Source organism: Bufo gargarizans, unplaced genomic scaffold, assembly GCF_014858855.1.
Source record: "Bufo gargarizans isolate SCDJY-AF-19 unplaced genomic scaffold, ASM1485885v1 fragScaff_scaffold_444_pilon, whole genome shotgun sequence".
Lineage (NCBI taxonomy): Eukaryota > Metazoa > Chordata > Amphibia > Anura > Bufonidae > Bufo > Bufo gargarizans.
The window spans coordinates 86,254-108,025 of NW_025334119.1; the positions used below are offsets into that span (position 1 = coordinate 86,254).

General features: G+C 49.2%; 1 protein-coding gene across 1 annotated transcript in view; it reads left to right on the forward strand.

Moving 5' to 3' along the window:
• Window positions 1-15,207: 15,207 nt before the first annotated feature.
• Window positions 15,208-21,772, forward strand: part of LOC122922542 (E3 ubiquitin-protein ligase Mdm2-like) — a 47,856-nt gene continuing 41,291 nt past the window's right edge. Inside the window, exon 1 of the mRNA XM_044273178.1 lies at window positions 15,208-15,285. Within this exon, the coding sequence (XP_044129113.1) occupies window positions 15,208-15,285 (78 nt within the window). The remainder of the gene's footprint in view (window positions 15,286-21,772) is intronic.

Here is a 21,772-nt window from a genome sequence, read left to right on the forward strand (position 1 = left end):
GTGCCAGCCAGTATTAAGTCCCCGCATCATCATGTGCCAGTCAGTATTAAGTCTCCCCCCCCATTATCATCATGTGCCAGCCAGTATTAAGTCCCCCCATCATCATCATGTGCCAGCCAGTATTAAGTACCCCCCATCATCATCATATGCCAGCCAGTATTAAGTCCCCCCATCATCATCATGTGCCAGCCAGTATTAAGTCCCCCCCATTATCATCATGTGCCAGCCAGTATTAAGTCCCCCCCCATCATCATCATGTGCCAGCCAGTATTAAGAGTCCCCCCCCATTATCATCATGTGCCAGCCAGTATTAAGCCCCCCCCATTATCATCATGTGCCGGCCAGTATTAAGTCCCCCCCCCATCATCATCATGTGCAACACAGTATTAAGTCCCCCCCCCCCATTATCATCATGTGCCAGCCAGTATTAAGTCCCCCCCCCATTATTATCATGTGCCAGTCAGTATTAAGTCCCCCCCCATTATCATCATGTGCCAGCCAGTATTAAGTCCCCCCCATTATCATCATGTGCCAGTCAGTATTAAGTCCCCCCCATTATCATCATGTGCCAGTCAGTATTAAGTCCCCCCCCCCCATTATCATCATGTGCCAACCAGTATTAAGTCCCCCCCATCATCATCATGTGCCAGCCAGTATTAAGTCCACCCCCCCATTATCATCATGTGCCAGCCAGTATTAAGCCCCCCCCCCATTATCATCATGTGCCAGCCAGTATTAAGTCCCCCCCCCCATTATCATCATGTGCCGGCCAGTATTAAGTCCCCCCATTATCATCATGTGCCAGCCAGTATTAAGTCCCCCCCCCATTATCATCATGTGCCAGCTAGTATTAAGTCCCCCCCCCCATTCCAGCCAGTATTAAGTCCACCCCCCCATTATCATCATGTGCCAGCCAGTATTAAGCCCCCCCCATTATCATCATGTGCCAGCCAGTATTAAGTCCCCCCCCTTTATCATGTGCCAGCTAGTATTAAGTCCCTCCCCCCCCATTATCATCATGTGCCAGCCAGTATTTAGCCCCCCCATTATCATCATGTGCCAGCCAGTATTAAGTCCCCCCCCCCATTATCATCATGTGCCGACCAGTATTAAGTCCCCCCCCATAATCATCATGTGCCAGCCAGTATTAAGTCCCCCCCCATTATCATCATGTGCCAGCCAGTATTAAGTCCCCCCCCATCATCATCATGTGTCAGCCAGTATTAAGTCCCCCCATCATCATCATGTGCCAGCCAGTATTAAGCCCCCCCCCATTATCATCATGTGCCGGCCAGTATTAAGTCCCCCCCCATCATCATGTGCCAGACAGTATTAAGTCCCCCCCCATTATCATCATGTGCCAGCCAGTATTAAGTCCCTCCCCCCGATTATCATCATGTGCCAGTCAGTATTAAGTCCCCCCCCATTATCATCATGTGCCAGCCAGTATTAAGTCCCCCCCATTATCATCATGTGCCAGTCAGTATTAAGTCCCCCCCCATCATCATGTGCCAGCCAGTATTAAGTCCCTCCCCCCGATTATCATCATGTGCCAGTCAGTATTAAGTCCCCCCCCATTATCATCATGTGCCAGTCAGTATTAAGTCCCCCCCCCCATTATCATCATGTGCCAACCAGTATTAAGTCCCCCCCATCATCATCATGTGCCAGCCAGTATTAAGTCCCCCCCCCCATTATCATCATGTGCCGGCCAGTATTAAGTCCCCCCCCCCCCATCATCATCATGTGCCAGACAGTATTAAGTCCCCCCCCATTATTATCATGTGCCAGCCAGTATTAAGTCCCCCCCCCATTATCATCATGTGCCAGTCAGTATTAAGTCCCCCCCCCATTATCATCATGTGCCGGCCAGTATTAAGTACCCCCCCCCCATCATCATCATGTGCCAGTTTGTATTAAGTCCCCCCCATCATCATCATCATGTGCCAGTATTGTAATAAAATTAAAAAAAACACTTACACTTACCTCAGTGTCAGCGATGCGATGCAGGCCTCTTCTGGCCTGTCTCCCGCGCTGTAAGGCTCAGGCGGCGTGATGACGTCATCGCGCCGCCTGCGCCGGCCTCTGATAGGCTGCCGGCCTAGTGCACCGACAGCCTATCAGAGGAAGGGGAGGGGACGCACCTCTCCCTCCCCTGCACAGGCAGATTACAAGGGAGATGAGCGCAATGGAAGCGCTCATCTCCCTGTGCTTGACTGCGGCTCACTTGGGGGGCGGGAACGGGGGCATTTTAGTTGGGGGGGCACAGCATGATGTAGGGGGGGCCGTGGCCCCTTCTGGCCCCCCCTGGCGACGCCACTGCTCATGAGGTAGGGTAGTATAACGCTACACGGGCGCCCCACAATAGGAAGCCTCAGGCGACCCCCCGGAAAGGGCCGATCGACCCCCAAAGGGGTCGCGACCCCTAGGTTCAGAACCGCTGCTCTACTGTATTAAATTAATTGGTGGCCAGTGCGGCCCCCCCTCCCTCCCTCTACTGTATTAATTTCATTGGTGGCCACTGCGGCCTCCCCGGCCCCCCCTCCCTCTACTGTATTAATTTCGTTGGTGGCCAGTGCGGCCCCCCCTCCCTCCCTCTACTGTATTAATTTCATTGGTGGCCAGTGCGGCCCCCCCTCCCTCCCTCTACTGTATTAATTTCATTGGTGGCCAGTGCGGCCCCTCTCCCTCCCTCTATTGTATTAATTTCATTGGTGGCCAGTGCGGCCCCCCCTCCCTCCCTCTACTGTATTAATTTCATTGGTGGCCAGTGCGGCCCCCCTCCCTCCCTCTACTGTATTTATTTCATTGGTGGCCAGTGCAGCCCCCCCCTCCCTCTACTGTATTAATTTCATTGGTGGCCAGTGCGGCCCCCCCTCCCTCCCTCTACTGTATTAATTTCATTGGTGGCCAGTGCGGCCCCCCCTCCCTCTACTGTATTTATTTCATTGGTGGCCAGTGCGGCCTCCCTCCCTTCCTCTACTGTATTAATTTCATTGGTGGCCAGTGCGCCCCCCCCCCTCCCTCTACTGTATTAATTTCATTGGTGGCCAGTGCGGCCCCCCCTCCCTCCCTCTACTGTATTTATTTCATTGGTGGCCAGTGCGGCCTCCCTCCCTTCCTCTACTGTATTAATTTCATTGGTGGCCAGTGCGGCCCCCCTCCCTCCCTCTACTGTATTTATTTCATTGGTGGCCAGTGCGGCCCCCCCTCCCTCTACTGTATTAATTTCATTGGTGGCCAGAGCGGCCCCCCCTCCTTCTACTGTATTTATTTCATTGGTGGCCAGTGCGGCCCCCCTCCCTCCCTCTACTGTATTTATTTCATTGGTGGCCAGTGCGGCCCCCCCCCCTCCCTCTACTGTATTAATTTCATTGGTGGCCAGTGCGGCCCCCCTCCCTCCCTTTACTGTATTTATTTCATTGGTGGCCAGTGCGGCCCCCCCTCCCTCTACTGTATTCATTTCATTGGTGGCCAGTGCGGCCCACCTCCCTCCCTCTACTGTATTTATTTCATTGGTGGCCAGTGCGGCCCCCCTCCCTCCCTCTACTGTATTTATTTCATTGGTGGCCAGTGCAGCCCCCCCCCTCCCTCTACTGTATTAATTTCATTGGTGGCCAGTGCGGCCCCCCTCCCTCCCTCTACTGTATTAATTTCATTGGTGGCCAGTGCGGCCCCCCTCCCTCCCTCTACTGTATTAATTTCATTGGTGGCCAGTGCGGCCCCCTCCCTCCCTCTATTGTAGTAATTTCATTGGTGGCCAGTGCGGCCCCCCTCCCTCTACTGTATTTATTTCATTGGTGGCCAGTGCAGCCCCCCCCTCCCTCTACTGTATTAAATTAATTGGTGGCCAGTGCGGCCCCCCCTCCCTCCCTCTACTGTATTAATTTCATTGGTGGCCACTGCGGCCTCCCCGGCCCCCCCTCCCTCTACTGTATTAATTTCGTTGGTGGCCAGTGCGGTCCCCCCTCCCTCCCTCTACTGTATAAAATTCATTGGTGGCCAGTGCGGCCCCCCCTCCCTCCATCTACTGTATTAATTTAATTGGTGGCCAGTGCGGCCTCCCCGGCCCCCCTCTACTGTATTAATTTCATTGGTGGCCAGTGCGGCCCCCCTCCCTCCCTCTACTGTATTAATTTCATTGGTGGCCAGTGCGGCCCCCCTCCCTCCCTCTATTGTATTAATTTCATTGGCGGCCAATGCGGCCCCCCCTCCCTCTACTGTATTAATTTCATTGGTGGCCAGTGCGGCCCCCCCTCCCTCTCTCTACTGTATTAATTTCATTGGTGGCCATTGCACCCCCCCCCTCCCTCCATCTACTGTATTAATTTCATTGGTGGCCAGTGCGGCCCCCCCTCCCTCTACTGTATTAATTTCATTGGTGGCCAGTGCGGCCCCCCTCCCTCCCTCTACTGTATTAATTTCATTGGTGGCCAGTGCGCCCCCCCCCCCCCCCCCTCAATCTACTGTATTAATTTCATTGGTGGCCAGTGCGGCCCCCCCTCCCTCCCTCTACTGTATTAATTTCATTGGTGGCCAGTGCGGCCCCCCCTCCCTCTACTGTATTAATTTCATTGGTGGCCAGTGCGGCCTCCCTCCCTTCCTCCCTCTACTGTATTAATTTCATTGGTGGTCAGTGCGGCCCCCCCTCCCTCCACTGTATTAATTTCATTGGTGGCCAGTGTGCGGACCCCCCTCCCTCCCTCTACTGTATTAATTTCATTGGTGGCCAGTGTGTGGCCCCCCTCCCTCTACTGTATTAATTTCATTGGTGGCCAGTGCGGCCCCCCTCCCTCCCTCTACTGTATTAATTTCATTGGTGGCCAGTGCGGCCCCCCCTCCCTCCCTCTACTGTATTAATTTCATTGGTGGCCAGTGTGCGGCCCCCCTCCCTCCCTCCACTGTATTAATTTCATTGGTGGCCAGTGCGGCCCCCCCTCCCTCCCTCTACTGTATTAATGTCATTGGTGGCCAGTGCGACCCCCTCCCTCCCTCTACTGTATTAATTTTATTGGTGGCCAGTGCGGCCCCCCCTCCCTCCCTCTACTGTATTAATTTCATTGGTGGCCAGTGCGGCCCCCCTCCCTCCCGCTACTGTATTAATTTCATTGGTGGCCAGTGCGCCCCCCCCTCCCTCCATCTACTGTATTAATTTCATTGGTGGCCAGTGCGGCCCCCCCTCCCTCCCTCTACTGTATTAATTTCATTGGTGGCCAGTGCGGCCCCCCCCTCCCTCCCTCTACTGTATTTTTTTTCATTGGTGGCCAGTGCGGCCTCCCTCCCTTCCTCTACTGTATTTATTTCATTGGTGGCCAGTGCGGCCTCCCTCCCTTCCTCTACTGTATTAATTTCATTGGTGGCCAGTGCGGCCCCCCCTCCCTCCCTCTACTGTATTTATTTCATTGGTGGCCAGTGCAGCCCCCCCCCTCCCTCTACTGTATTAATTTCATTGGTGGCCAGTGCGGCCCCCCTCCCTCCCTCTACTGTATTAATTTCATTGGTGGCCAGTGCGGCCCCCCCTCCCTCTACTGTATTAATTTCATTGGTGGCCAGTGCGGCCCCCCCTCCCTCCTTCTACTGTATTAATTTCATTGGTGGCCAGTGCGGCCCCCCCTCCCTCCTTCTACTGTATTAATTTCATTGGTGGCCAGTGCGGCCCCCCCTCCCTCCCTCTACTGTATTTATTTCATTGGTGGCCTGTGCGGCCTTAGCAATATTAGAAGCATTATACTTACCTGTGATGTCTGTGACCGGCCGGGCGCTACTCCTACTGGTAAGTGACAGATCATTAAGCAATGCGCCGCACAGACCTGTCACTTACCAGTAGGAGGAGCGCCCGGCCGGTCACAGACAGCGCAGCAGGTAAGTATGATGCTTCTAATATTGCTAAGTAACCATGGCAGCCAGAACTGCAGTAGCATCCTGGTTGCCATGGTTACTGATCAGAGTCCCAGCGATTAAACTGGGTCTCCGATCGGAACTGTCCGCTGCCACCAATGATGGGGGGGGGGGGGGTGAGAGGGGAGGCCGCACACTGTGCCATCAATGAATTTAAAAATGGGGAGGGAGGGGGGTCTGCGGCACCTGAGGGGTTAATTGTGCAGATCACAGCCCCCTGTAAGTGATCGGGTGCTGCCAGGCAGCAGGGGGCAGTCATGTACACAGTTCTTAGTATAGTCTAACTTGAAGCGTCCCCATCACCATGGAAACGCCTCTGTGATAGAATATACTGTCAGATCTGAGTTTTCACGATGTAACTCAAATCCGATGGTATATTCTAACATAGAGGCGTTCCCATGGTGACGGGGACACTTCAAGTTAAAATATACCATCGGATTGGAGAAAAGTCCGATAGGGACTCCTGACTTTACAGTGAAAGTCAATGGGGGACGGATCCATTTGCAATTGCACCATATTGTGTCAACGTCAAACGGATCCGTCCCCATTGACTTGCATTGTAAGTCAGGACGGATCCGTTTGGCTCCGCACGCCCAGGCGGACACCAAAACGACTTTTTTTTAAACTTTCCTTCATGTCTGGTGATCCTCCAAAAATCACGGAAGACACACGGAAGAAAAAACGGACACGGATCACGGAACAATGGAACCCCGTTTTGTGCATGAGGCCTAAGGCCGATATCGATATCATTTTGTAAATGTAACTTTTATTTTTTAGGACGTTAGATGGCTTAGAATTTTAAAAGCAATTCTTACAATTTTTTTGAAAATTTCCAAAACCCACTTGTTAAGGACCAGTTCGGTTATGAAGTCACTTTATGGAACTTACAGGGTGGAAACCACCCATAAATGTCCCCATTTTAGAAACTACATCCCTCAAGTTATTCAAAACTGATTTTACAAACTTTGTTAACCCTTTAGGTGTTCAACAAGAATTGAAGGAAATTGTAGGTGAAATTTTGCATATTTTCAATTTTAATCCATTTTTTCCTGGGGTTTACAGCCAAACAAAACTCCACATTTATTACCTGATTCCACAGCAGAGACCCCCCATATGTGGTTGTAATCTGCTGTATGGGCACAAAGTGGGGCTCAGAAGGGAAAGAGCACCATATAACAGCCAGACTGCTGCTGCTGATCAAGTGGGCTAGGCTCTTACACCGCCTGATCAGAGCGCCGTACGTATACGGCACTGGTATCCTACAGGTTAAAGGAGTATTCCCTTCTCAGACATTGACAGCATACCGCTATGCCATCAATTGTGCTGGTCCCACACGCTCCTATCTACATAACAGGCCCATGGGCGGATTGGCCATAGTCCCTACAGGGAAGTTCTCTCGGTGGGCTAATGCCCAGAGGGCCACCCAAGGCCTCCTCCCTGCTGCTGGGAGCATCAGTTACTTATGTACCTGGCCAGTGGCTGCAGGTACCCCTCCTGAATTCAATCACTGTCCGTAGGATACTGCCACAGGGTATGGAAGCCTATGGCTCCCTGTCCTGCTGTTCATCTTCATAGGCCACTATATTAGTCAGTGTACAAATGGCGCAGGGACACAGGCCTGGTCATTACTAGAGGGCGTTGTTGGTGCTGTGACCCCACCTCAAATCCTAGGGCCCCTGCTCCTTATGCTAATTAGAAACAAGTGGAGGACAGAACATGGGAGCTATTTAGGGCCACCACAGATGGACAGCTTCTGAGGAGGTATTTAGTGCTGCAGTGTGATATTGCTGACCCCACCTACTTGTGTTGGCCCCATCTACTTGTGTTGGTTCTGCCTGCTTGTGTTGCCCTGTCGGATCAATTTGGATCCACCTACAACATGGGGGACCACTTTCCAATGTTTTTTTTTCCCAAGGCCGATTTAAATTCCCACTCCGCCCCTGAAGAGACTTTCCGAAGTGAAGGAAGTGCAGCTGTGGATACGTGACCACTATGGGAGTTCTGACTTGGCTATTGTTAGAACTCTCCTAACAGTGAATGGAGAGCACACCATGCATGTCTGACGTGCTCTCCCTTCACTTTAGGGGTCCCACCTCTGAGACCCACTCTGACATCCTACCGTTATGCCATCAATGTCCTAGATGAGAATACCCCTTTAATTATTAACAAACCAAACCCATGACTTGATGTCTGTTATGTCATTTCTAACCTTGCTTTGATTGTTTTGGGCCTTTTTGACCTCCGACACCAGAGCCGTCTTCTCTTCTTTGTCACCCTTTGTCATTTTTTGGAGCCAACTCTGCCCTGTCCCCTGGTAATGGACTTCTTTTTTGTGCTTCTTTAGTCGAGGCCACTTGACTCCAGGTATCAGCATCTTCGTGGGTTGACAGGAGGCTGATGGTCTCAGATGTTCTGTCTTCATGGTTTCCACCACTGACCATATTAATGTGGTACTGGATGTCTTGCTTCTCGTCCCAAGCTATGAGGTTTCTGGCTGGTGGAGAGACGTATTACTTCCCTGTTGATCCTCGTGTCTCATGACACGAGGGGAGCAGTCCCAGCTTCTACCTTTTTTTAGCATTTTAGCAACAAGGGTTTAGCAATTACATTGTTTCGCAACGAATGATGATGGTGAAAAAGTCTGTGGTAATAAATAAAGGGTAATGAAGAAAGAGCACCGGGGTCTCCTCAAACAGCTGATGGTGGGGGTGCTGAGAGTCCGATCTCAACAATCTGATCTTGATGGCTTATCCCAAGGATAGGTCATCAATATCAAAACCCTGAGAAAACCCCTTTAAAGTGTTAATGGTGACAACCAGCTGTTACACTGCAGTGAATGAGATTTACCATTTCAGGGCAGGTTTGCTTTTTCGGAAGAGCCAGCGTGTCCTTTAGCGGTCGGTTTCACATGTGCTAACGGATTGCAGATTACATTCCTAGATTCAGAACGTGGGTGCCACAGTAATCATCTCATCACCGCCGGTTCAGGTCCTGGCACCACGGCAAACAGCTGATTTTGATGGTGGAAGCCTTGTCAGGCCAGAAATGTAGTGTTACACGGTGTATGGACATCCACATGATGGAAGGACATGTCAAGTTCTACAGGGCGGGAGTTGCTCTGCGTAGAAAGGGGTAACCCTTAATATGACAGAAAAATGCGGTGATAGAGCATATGGACAGGGGTTGTCCTCATGAGATGATCCTTTAACCAGTAATAGTCCAGCTTTCTGTCGCACCACCATCTTCCTGGGGGATTTCACGTGGTTGTAACTGGGGACGAGCACATTTCATATTTTGACATTAGTTTTTCGGTTCGGTTGTGGTATTTACTGAATTGCGTTATGGATTCCGTTACCACGCACCCTAATGCAATCCCATAACGGAAAGCCTTTAGAGGCATTCCGTCATAATAGAAGTCTATGGCCTGTATAGCGGATCCGTCCGGTTTACGTTACGCTGGAGTCCTCTCCTGCATAACATAAACCGGACGGATCCGTTATGCAGGCCATAGACTTTTATTATGACGGAATGAATAACGGAATGCCTCTAAAGGCTTTCCGCTATGGGATTGTATTAGGGTGCGTGGTACCGGAATCTATAACGCAATTCACATTATACCACAACCCGAAAACAAATGTCAAAATATGGAATTCGCTCATCCCTGGTTGTATCTGCAATGTCTCCCCCCGATCACTGCTTCCTCATTCTCATAGACCTTGGTGGTGCAGTGGCATCATACTGATGACCTACTACCCTCAGGACAGGTCATCAGTACCGGATCGGCAGGGGTCCGACACCTTCAAACAGCACCGCGACCCCTTCAGACTGAGTATCGGTGGGGATCCAACACCAACACCCCGCCAACTGATCATCATTATTGTGCCAATGCACAACCCCTTTAACGTTTTCTTCTCATGGTTGTGCCGATGATGGGGGAGCGGGCGTCTAGTGTTTAGTGGGGTCCCAAGAGCTTGGACTCCATAGATAGAACATTTATCACCTATCCAAACAGGCAAGTGCCGGGGCCCACTGAGCTGCTATGCGCACTTCCATTTCACTTACGCAGTACCCCTCTGGTGGGCCCTCTTTAACCACTTCAGCCCCGCTAGCTGAAACCCCCTTAATGACCAGACTACTTTTTACACTTCGGCACTACTTTCACCGTTTATCGCTCGGTCATGCAACTTACCACCCAAATGAATTTTACCTCCTTTTCTTCTCACTAATAGAGCTTTCATTTGGGGGTATTTCATTGCTGCTGACATTTTTACTTTTTTTGTTATTAATCAAAATTTAACGATTTTTTTTGCAAAAAAATGAATTTTTTCACTTTCAGTTGTAAAATTTTGCAAAAAAAAACGACATCCATATAAATTTTTCGCTAAATTTATTGTTCTACATGTCTTTGATAAAAAAGAAAATGTTTGGGTAAAAAAAAAAAATGGTTTGGGTAAAAGTTATAGCGTTTATAAACTATGGTACAAAAATGTGAATTTCCGCTTTTTGAAGCAGCTCTGACTTTCTGAGCACCTGTCATGTTTCCTGAGGTTCTACAATGCCCAGACAGTAGAAACCCCCCACAAATGACCCCATTTCAGAAAGTAGACACCCTAAGGTATTCGCTGATGGGCATAGTGAGTTCATAGAACTTTTTATTTTTTGTCACAAGTTAGCGGAAAATGATGATTTATTTATTTATTTATTTTTTTCTTACAAAGTCTCATATTCCACTAACTTGTGACAAAAAATAAAAACTTCCATGAACTCACTATGCCCCTCACGGAATACCTTGAGGTGTCTTCTTTCCAAAATGGGGTCACTTGTGGCGTAGTTATACTGCCCTGGCATTCTAGGGGCCCAGATGTGTGAGAAGAAGTTTGCAATCAAAATCTGTAACAAATGGCCGGTGAAATCCGAAAGGTGCTATCTGGAATGTGGGCCCCTTTGCCCACCTAGGCTTCAGAAAAGTGGCACACATGTGATATCGCCGTACTCAGGAGAAGTTGGGGAATGTGTTTTGGGGTGTCATTTTACATATACCCATGCTGGGTGAGAGAAATATCTTGGTCAAATGCCAACTTTGTATAAAAAAATTGGAAAAGTTGGCATTTGACCAAGATATTTCTCTCACCCAGCATGGGTATATGTAAAATGACACCCCAAAACACATTGCCCAGCTTCTCCTGAGTACGGCGATACCAGATGTGTGACACTTTTTTGCAGACTAGATGCAAAGCGGCCGAAATTCCTTTTAGGAGGGCATTTTTAGACATTTGGATCCCAGACTTCTTCTCACGCTTTCGGGCCCCTAAAAAGCCAGGGCAGTATAAATACCCCACATGTGACCCCACTTTGGAAAGAAGACACCCCAAGGTATTCGCTGAGGGGCATGGCGAGTTCATAGAATTATTTTTTTTTGGCATAAGTTAGCGGAAATGTATTTTTTTTTTGTATTTTCTCACAAAGTCTCCCTTTCCGCTAACTTGGGACAACAATTTCAATCTTTCATGGACTCAATATGCCCCTCACGGAATACCTTGGGGTGTCTTCTTTCCGAAATGGGGTCACATGTGGGGTATTTATACTGCCCTGGCATTTTAGGGGCCCTAAAGCGTGAGAAGAAGTCTGAAATATAATTGTCTAAAAATGTTACGCATTTGGATTCCGTGAGGGGTACGGTGAGTTCATGTGAGATTTTATTTTTTGACACAAGTTAGTGGAATATGAGACTTAGTAAGAAAAAACAAACAAACAAAAAAAATATATATTTCCGCTAACTTGGGCCAAAAAAAATGTCTGCATGGAGCCTTACAGGGGGGGGGGGTGATCAATGACAGGGGGGTGATCAATGACAGGGGGGTGATCAGGAAGTCTATATGGGTGATCACCCCCCTGTCATTAATCACCCCCCTGTCAGGCTCCATTCAGACGTCCGTATGATTTTTACGGATACATGGATCGGATCCGCAAAACACATACGGACGTCTGAATGTAGCCTTACAGGGGGGTGATCAATGACAGGGGGGTGATCACCCATATACACTCCCTGATCACCCCCCTGTCATTGATCACCCCCCTGTAAGGCTCCATTCAGACGTCCGTATGCGTTTTTGCGGATCTGATCCATGTATCCGTAAAAATCATACGGACGTCTGAATGGAGCCTTAAAGGGGGGTGATCAATGACAGGGGGGTGATCAGGGAGTGTATATGGGTGATCACCCCCCTGTCATTGATCACCCCCCTGTAAGGCTACATTCAGACGTCCGTATGTGTTTTGCGGATCCGATCCATGTATCCGTGAATCCGTAAAAATCATACGGACGTCTGAATGGAGCATTACAGGGGGGTGATCAATGACAGGGGGGTGATTAATGACAGGGGGGTGATCAGGGAGTCTATATGGGGTGATCAGTGGTTCATAAGGGGTTAATAAGTGACAGGGGGGGGGGTGTAGTGTAGTGGTGTTTGGTGCTACTTATTACAGAGCTACCTGTGTCCTCTGGTGGTCGATCCAAACAAAGGGGACACCAGAGGAGCAGGTAGCGGAATATCAGACGCGGTTATCAAAACAGCGTCTAATATACCTGTTAGGGGTTAAAAAAATCACATCTCCAGCTGCCAGCGAACGATCGCCGCTGGCAGGCTGGAGATCCGCTCGCTTACCTTCCGTTCCTGTGAACGCGCGCGCCTGTGTGCGCGCGTTCACAGGAAATCTCGCGTCTCGCGGGAGGACGCGTATATGCGTCCACCCAGAAGAGCAGGGCCGCCGCCAGGACGCAATCCTGCGTACGGCGGTCCTGTAGTGGTTAAAATAGCGGATCCTGAGCTCCATTGAAAGTCAATGGACGGATCCGTTTTCTATTGTGTCAGAGATGCGTCTCGGCACCACATTGCGGATAGAAAAACGCTGCTTGCAGAATTATTCTGTCCACGGTGGGAGCGCAACCAAACAGAACGGAATGCATTCTGGTGACTCCATTTTGTTCCGTTTTGTCCCCATTGACAATGAATGAGGACAAATGGAAGCGCCCCCCCCCCCTCCCCCGCTAGTAATATCCTGCGACGGATCTCAATAGCGGAAAGGGAAAGCGCAGGTGTGAGAGTAGCCTAAGCCAGTTTTCCTCCACACCAGTTTGGATAAGGCCCCTTTCACACGGGCGTCAGTTTTTTTGCCCGGATAAGAGCCAGGTGCGCTGCGGGAAAATGCGTGATTTTCCCGCGCGAGTGCAAAACATTGTCATGCGTTGCACTCGCGTGAGAAAAATCGTGCATGTTTGGTACCCAAACCCGAACTTCTTCATAGAAGTTCGGCCTTGGGATTGATGTTCTGTAGATTGTATTATTTTCCCTTATAACATGGTTATAAGGGAAAATAATAGCATTCTGAATACAGACTGTATAGTAAAGCAGCGCTGGAGGGGTTAAAAAAAATAAATAAATAATGTAACTCACCTTAGGGCCCTTTCACACTTGCGTTGTTCTGTTCCGGCATAGAGTTCCGTCGTCGGGGCTCTAAGCCGGAAGAATACTGATCAGGACTATCCTAATGCATTCTGAATGGACAGTCCGTCCTTCAGGATGCATCAGGATGTCTTCCGTTCCGGAACGGAACGTTTTTTGGCCGCAGCAAGCTGCGCTTTTTGCTCCGGCCAAAAATCCGGAACACTTGCCGCAAGGCCGGATCCGGAATGAATGCCCATTGAAAGGCATTGATCCGGATCCGGCCTTAAGCTAAACGTCGTTTCGGCGCATTGCCTGATGCGACGTTTAGCCTTTTCTCAATGGTTACCATGGCTGCCGGGACGCTAAAGTCCTGGCAGCCATGGTAAAGTGTAGCGGGGAGCGGGGGAGCAGCATACTTATCGTCCGTGCGGCTCCCGGGGCGCTCCAGAGTGACGTCAGGGCGCCCCAGCGCATGAATGACGTGATCGCATGGATCACATGATCCATGCGCATGGGGCGCTCTGACGTCACTCTGGAGCGCCCCGGGAGCCGCGCGGACTGTAAGTATACCGCTCCCCCGCTCCCCACTACTACTATGGCAACCAGGACTTTAATAGCGTCCTGGGTGCCATAGTAACACTGAAAGCATTTCAGTACACTTGCGTTTTTCCGGATCCGGCGTGTAATTCCGGCAAGTGGAGTACACGCCGGATCCGGACAACGCAAGTGTGAAAGAGGCCTTAGTCCACTTGCTCGCGAAGCCGGCATCTCCTTGTGTCTCCGCTGCTGATGAACAGGACCTGGGGTGAGCTGCTGCATTAAATACAGGTTAAGGACCTTCGATGACGTCACTCCGGTCATCACATGGTACGTCACATGATCTTTTACCATGGTGATTCACCATGATAAAAGACCATGTGATGACCGGAGTGACGTCATTAACCTCTATTTAATGCAGCAGCTCACCCCAGGTCCTGTTCATCAGCAGCGGAGACACAAGGAGATGCCGGCTTCGCGAGCAAGTGGACTAAGGTGAGTTACATTTTTTTATTTTATTTTTTTAACCCCTCTAGCGCTGGTTTACTATGTATTCTGTATTCAGAATGCTATTATTTTCCCTTATAACCATGTTATAAGGGAAAATAATAATGATCGGGTCTCCATCCCGATCGTCTCCTAGCAACCGTGCGTGAAAATCGCACGGCATCCGTACTTGCTTGCGGATGCCTTCCGATTTTCACGCTTCCCGTTCACTTCTATGGGGCCTGCGTCACGTCAAAATCGGACACTATAGAGCATGCTGCGATTTCAACTGAACGCACAAGTGATGCGTTAAAAACATCGCTCATGTGCACAGCCCCATAGAAATGAATGGGTCAGGATTTAGTGCGGGTGCCATACGTTCGCCGCACGGATCGCACCCGCACGGAAAACTCGCCCGTGTGAAAGGGGCCTTAATCTCCCCCATTGTGTGCCCTAACAGCTTGTGCCCATCACTGGTGCCCATCCCCCCCCCCATGAGCTCCGCAGCCAATTCCTACAGATGCCCCAGAGCGGGTGGTACAGTTAGTTTACCTCCTGCTTCCCATCGCTCCGCTCCAGGGCTGATCTTCCGGGGCAGGGTCTCTTTACCTCTGGTCACGTGGCCGCTGCACTGGCCTCCGCAGTGATGTCACCTAGCAGTGACATTGTCACTGGCTGCAGCAGTGCACATCAACCTGTCAGTTTGGAAGTTTACATGATGGAAAACCCCTTTAAGTTGGCCCTTCACACTTTTGCAGAGCCTGCTGAGCGTCTAATGCGTTTGGGGGTTGTCAGGACTCCCCCTCGGTGGAGAAGAAGAATCAGGCGGTTGGAGTTCAACATGGTGATCTTAACTCAAGGACATAAACCAGCGCCTGAGATGACTGGCAGCGACTTACACCCGTCTCCCTTTAAGCTTGTGAGCTAGTGGGAATTCAAGGGAGACATCGGTCGGCGGACAGCCATCTAAAATGTAGTGTGATGACCTTGCTCTGATAGAGGATAGTCTCCACCGCCATGTCCAAGTACATTCGGGTGTTTTCACACACACTGGATTTTCTTGCAGAAAATGTTCTACAAGTGAAAATCATTTCCATTCAGCTGAAAGGGTCTTCCATGGAGCCGCGTGCTCCCGCCAAAAGCAGCCCATTCAGGCAGTGATTGTCCCCTTATAGGACATCCTTGTAGGAACCTTGGGCTGGAGCCGGTAGTGTAGGTTACACAACAAGATGGCGGCACACATTAGAGCCTGTCCCAGGTGCTGTACACGGAGCAGTAGAGGTGGGGATGCTTCTGTATAATGACTGAAGCCTGTCCCCGTGGGCCCTATACTTTGCCAGTCCTCCATCTAGCTGGGGGTTCATTACCAGAGTGGCTGCACTACAAGTTCCAGCATGCCTAGTTTACTTCCTGAGGACTTATCTGACAGGCAGCGCTCCCGCGCACACGGCTATAAAGTGCTCACCGGGATCTGGGGAGATCTAGGCCGCGGCGGATGGATCCGGAGGAGCGCAGAGCTACAGTGCTGGACGTCAGCAGCAGCGCGCTCAGCCAATGGGAGGAGCCGCCGCTACACACGTGACTGCTGACGTGACTGACGCTACCCTGCGGTCCGCACAGACGTGCCTGCTGGAGTGCACAGAGCTTCCGGAGAGCAGGTGGGGGCGGCCTGGGGCTCCTATATGAGGGGGCAGCAGGCGGGGCACTCAGGGGCAGCAGGTGGGGCACTCAGGGGCAATAGTACAGATCCGGGACGCAGCAGGCAGTGGAATAGGAGCCGCCGACAGTGGACGCTAGCCCCGCCCCTCCCCGCCCTCCAACCAATCACAGCACAGGGGGAGTCGCAGGGACTCAGAGACTCATTTGAGTCTTTGAGTTAAAAGAAGCGCGAGTCCCCGAGTCCCTGCCAGGCTCCATGTAAGTCCGTCCGGGGGGGAGGGGGGCATTAATCTAGCATGTAGCAGAGCTGTGTGTGTACAGGGTGCACCATGCTACACTGCTACATGCACCCTGTACAACCCCCAGCATGTCCAGCTTATTATGTACTATCAGAGTTATAGTCCTCTCTATACCTCCTCTTATAATGTACTCTGATTATATAATAACGGCTTGGACATGCTGGGAGTTGTAATCCCATCCTCTTACTTGTCCCCCTGTAATGTGTTCTGATATTAAATATGCTGGGAGTTGTAGTCCTCTCCTGTTATGCCTCCTGCGGTAATGAGCTCTGCATTAAGGCCAGGACGATGGATAGGCGAGGGTAGTCACCCACCTAGGGCGCCACTTGGCTACCCATAGAGGGAGGCGCAGATAACACTGTGGTCTGCATAGGGCTGAGCGATATACCGCTATCCACGATATACCGCAATAGTAAAACACGGCGATGTCACCGTTTCCGAATAACCGCGGTATGAAGATATGTAAATGTCATCTAGAACTGATCATGGAGGACACGGACAGTACAGACCAAAGGGTTGGACACCTTCTCATTCAAAGAGTTTCCTTCATCTTCATGACCGATGTAGATTCGCACTGAAGGCCTCAAAACTATGAATTATCACATGTGGAATTATCTACAGAACAGAAAGTGTGAAACCACTGAAAATAGGTCATATTCTAGGTTCTGCACAGGAGCCGCCTTCTGCTCTGATTACTGCTTTGCACACTATTGGCATTCTCTTGCTGAGCTCCAAGAGGTGGTCACCTGAGATGGTCTTCACTTCACAGGTGTGCCCTGTCAGGTGTAATACGGGGGGTTTCTGGCCTTATAGATGGGGTTGGGACCATCAGTGGTGGAGAAGTCAGGTGGACGCACAGCTGATAGTCCTACTGAATAGACTGTTAGAATGTGTATTATGGCGAGAAAAAAGCAGCTAAGTAAAGAAAAACGAGTGGCCATCATTACTTTACCCACCTCCGGACCGCCTAACGCAGATCTGCGGTCCGGAGGCGGCAGCTGTGCGCTCAACGACGCATATACGCGTCCTCCCGCGAGACGCGAGATTTCCTGTGAACGCACGCTCACAGGAACGGAAGGTAAGCGAGTGGATCTCCAGCCTGCCAGCGGCGATCGCTCACTGGCAGGCTGGAGATGTGATTCTTTTAACCCCTAACAGGTATATTAGACGCTGTTTTGATAACCGCGTCTGATATACCGCTACCTGGTCCTCTGGTGTCCCTTCTGTTAGGATCGACCACCAGAGGACACAGGTAGGTCAGTAATAAGTAGCACCAAACACTACACTACACTACACCCCCCCCCTGTCACTTATTAACCCCTTATGAACCCCTGATCACCCCATATAGACTCCCTGATCACCCCCCTGTCATTGATCACCCCCCTGTCACTGATCACCCCCCCCTGTAAGGCTCCATTCAGACGTCCGTATGATTTTTACGGATCCACTGATACATGGATCGGATCCGCAAAACACATGCGGACCTCTGAATTGAGCCTTACAGGGGGGTGATCAATGACAGGGGGGTGATCACCCATATAGACTCCCTGATCACCTCCGTCATTGATCACCCCCCTGTAAAGCTCCATTCAGACATCCGTATGATTTTTACGGATCCACTGATACATGGATCGGATCCGCAAAACACATGCGGACCTCTGAATTGAGCCTTACAGGGGGGTGATCAATGACAGGGGGGTGATCACCCATATAGACTCCCTGATCACCTCCGTCATTGATCACCCCCCTGTAAAGCTCCATTCAGACATCCGTATGATTTTTACGGATCCACTGATACATGGATCGGATCCGCAAAACACATGCGGACCTCTGAATTGAGCCTTACAGGGAGGTGATCAATGACAGGGGGGTGATCACCCATATAGACTCCCTGATCACCTCCGTCATTGATCACCCCCCTGTAAAGCTCCATTCAGACATCCGTATGATTTTACGGATCCACTGATACATGGATCGGATCCGCAAAACACATGCGGACCTCTGAATTGAGCCTTACAGGGAGGTGATCAATGACAGGGGGGTGATCAATGACAGGGGGGTGATCAGGGAGTCTATATGGGTGATCACCCCCCTGTCATTGATCACCCCCCCTGTCATTGATCACCCCCCCTGTCATTGATCACCCCCCTTGTCATTGATCACCCCCCTGTCATTGATCACCCCTCTGTCATTGATCACCCCCTGTAAGGCTCCATTCAGACATTTTTTTGGCCCAAGTTAGCGGAAATTTTTTGTTTGTTTTTGTTTTTTCTTACAAAGTCTCATATTCCACTAACTTGTGTCAAAAAATAAAATCTCACATGAACTCGCCATACCCCTCACAGAATCCAAATGCGTAACATTTATTAGACATTTATATTCCAGACTTCTTCTCACGCTTTAGGGCCCTAAAATGCCAGGGCAGTATAAATACCCCACATGTGACCCCATTTCGGAAAGAAGACACCCCAAGGTATTCCGTGAGGGGCATATTGAGTCCATGAAAGATTGAAATTTTTGTCCCAAGTTAGCGGAAAGTGAGACTTTGTGAGAAAATACAAAAAAAAATCAATTTCCGCTAACTTGTGCCAAAAAAAAATATAATTCTATGAACTCGCCATGCCCCTCATTGAATACCTTGGGGTGTCTTCTTTCCAAAATGGGGTCACATGTGGGGTATTTATACTGCCCTGGCTTTTTAGGGGCCCTAAAGCGTGAGAAGAAGTCTGGGATCCAAATGTCTAAAAATGCCCTCCTAAAAGGAATATGTGCCCCTTTGCGCATCTAGTCTGCAAAAAAGTGTCACACATGTGGTATCGCCGTACTCAGGAGAAGTTGGGCAATGTGTTTTGGGGTGTCATTTTACATATACCCATGCTGGGTGAGATAATATCTTGGTCAAATGCCAACTTTGTATAAAAAAATTGGAAAAGTTGTCTTTTGCCGAGATATTTCTCTCACCCTGCATGGGTATATGTAAAATGACACCCCAAAACACATTCCCCAACTTCTCCTGAGTACGGCGATACCACATGTGTGACACTTTTTTGATGCCAAAGTGGGCAAAGGGGCCCACATTCCAAAGAGCACCTTTCGGATTTCACCGGGCATTTTTTACAGATTTTGATTGCAAAGTTCTTCTCACACATCTGGGCCCCTAAATTGCCAGGGCAGTATAACTACCCCACAAGTGACCCCATTTTGGAAAGAAGACACCCCAAGGTATTCCGTGAGGGGCATGGCGAGTTCCTAGAATTTTTTATTTTTTGTCACAAGTTAGTGGAATATGAGACTTTGTAAGAAAAAAATAAAATAAAAAATAAATCATCATTTTCCGCTAACTTGTGACAAAAAATAAAAAGTTCTATGAACTCACTATGCCCATCAGCGAATACCTTAGGGTGTCTACTTTCCGAAATGGGGTCATTTGTGGGGTTTTTCTACTGTTTGGGCATTGTAGAACCTCAGGAAACATGACAGGTGCTCAGAAAGTCAGAGCTGCTTCAAAAAGCGGAAATTCACATTTTTGTACCATAGTTTGTAAATGCTATAACTTTTACCCAAACCATTTTTTTTTGCCCAAACATTTTTTTTTTATCAAAGACATGTAGAACAATAAATTTGGCGAAAAATTTATATATGGATGTCGTTTTTTTTGCAAAATTTTACAGCTGAAAGTGAAAAATGTCATTTTTTTGCAAAAAAATCGTTACATTTTGATTAATAACAAAAAAAGTAAAAATTTCAGCAGCAATGAAATACCACCAAATGAAAGCTCCATTAGTGAGAAGAAAAGGAGGTAACATTCATTTGGGTGGTAAGTTGCATGACCGAGCAATAAACAGTGAAAGTAGTGCAGTGCAGAAGTGTAAAAAGTGGCCTGGTCATTAAGGGGGTTTCAGCTAGCGGGGCTGAGGGGGTTAAGAAATGAAGGTCAGTCAGTCCGAAAAATTGGGAAAACTTTGAAAGTGTCCCCAAGTGCAGTCACAAAAACCATCAAGTGCTACAAAGAAACTGGCTCACATGCGGACCGCCCCAGGAAAGGAAGACCAAGAGTCACCTCTGCTGCGGAGGATAAGTTCATCCGAGTCACCAGCCTCAGAAATCGCAGGGTAACAGCAGCTCAGATTAGAGACCAGGTCAATGCCACCCAGAGTTCTAGCAGCAGACACATCTCTAGAACAACTGTTAAGAGGAGACTGTGTGAATCAGGCCTTCATGGTAGAAGATCTGCTAGGAAACCACTGCTAAGGACAGGCAACAAGCAGAAGAGACTTGTTTGGGCTAAAGAACACAAGGAATGGACATTAGACCAGTGGAAATCTGTGCTTTGGTCTGATGAGTCCAAATCTGAGATCTTTGGTTCCAACCACCGTGTCTTTGTGCGACGCAGAAAAGGTGAACGGATGGACTCTACATGCCTGGTTCCCACCGTGAAGCATGGAGGAGGAGGTGTGATGGTGGGGGGGGGCTTTGCTGGGGACACTGTTGGGGATTTATTCAGAATTGAAGGCATACTGAACCAGCATGGCTACCACAGCATCTTGCAGCGGCATGCTATTCCATCCGGTTTGCGTTTAGTTGGACCATCATTTATTTTTCAACAGGACAATGACCCCAAACACACCTCCAGGCTGTGTAAGGGCTATTTGACCATGAAGGAGAGTGATGGGGTGCTGCGCCAGATGACCTGGCCTCCACAGTCACCAGACCTGAACCCAATCGAGATGGTTTGGGATGAGCTGGACCGCAGAGTGAAGGCAAAAGGGCCGACAAGTGCTAAGCATCTCTGGGAACTCCTTCAAGACTGGTGGAAGACCATTTCAGGTGACTACCTCTTGAATCTCATCAAGAGAATGCCAAGAGTGTGCAAAGCAGTAATCAAAGCAAAAGGTGGCTACTGTGAAGAACCTAGAATATGACATATTTTCAGTTGTTTCACACTTTTTTGTTATGTATATAATTCCACATGTGATAATTCATAGTTTTGATGCCTTCAGTGTGAATCTACATCTGTCATAGTCATGAAAATAAAGAAAACTCTTTGAATGAGAAGGTGTCTCCAAACTTTTGGTCTGTACTGTACGTATCTTTATACTGATGTGATCTAGAACTGATCAGGGAAGACATGTACATATATTTATACTGATGTGATCTAGAACCCATCATGGAGGACATGTACATATCTTTATACTGATGTGATCTAGAACTAATCATAGAGGACTTATACATATATTTATACTGATGTGATCTAGAACTCATCATGGAGGACATGTACATATCTTTATACTGATATGATCTAGAACTCATCATGGATGACATGTACATATATTTATACTGATGTGATCTAGAACTGATCAGGGATGACATTTACACTGATGTGATCTAGAACCCATCATGGAGGACATGTACATATCTTTATACTGTTGTGATCTAGAACTGATCAGG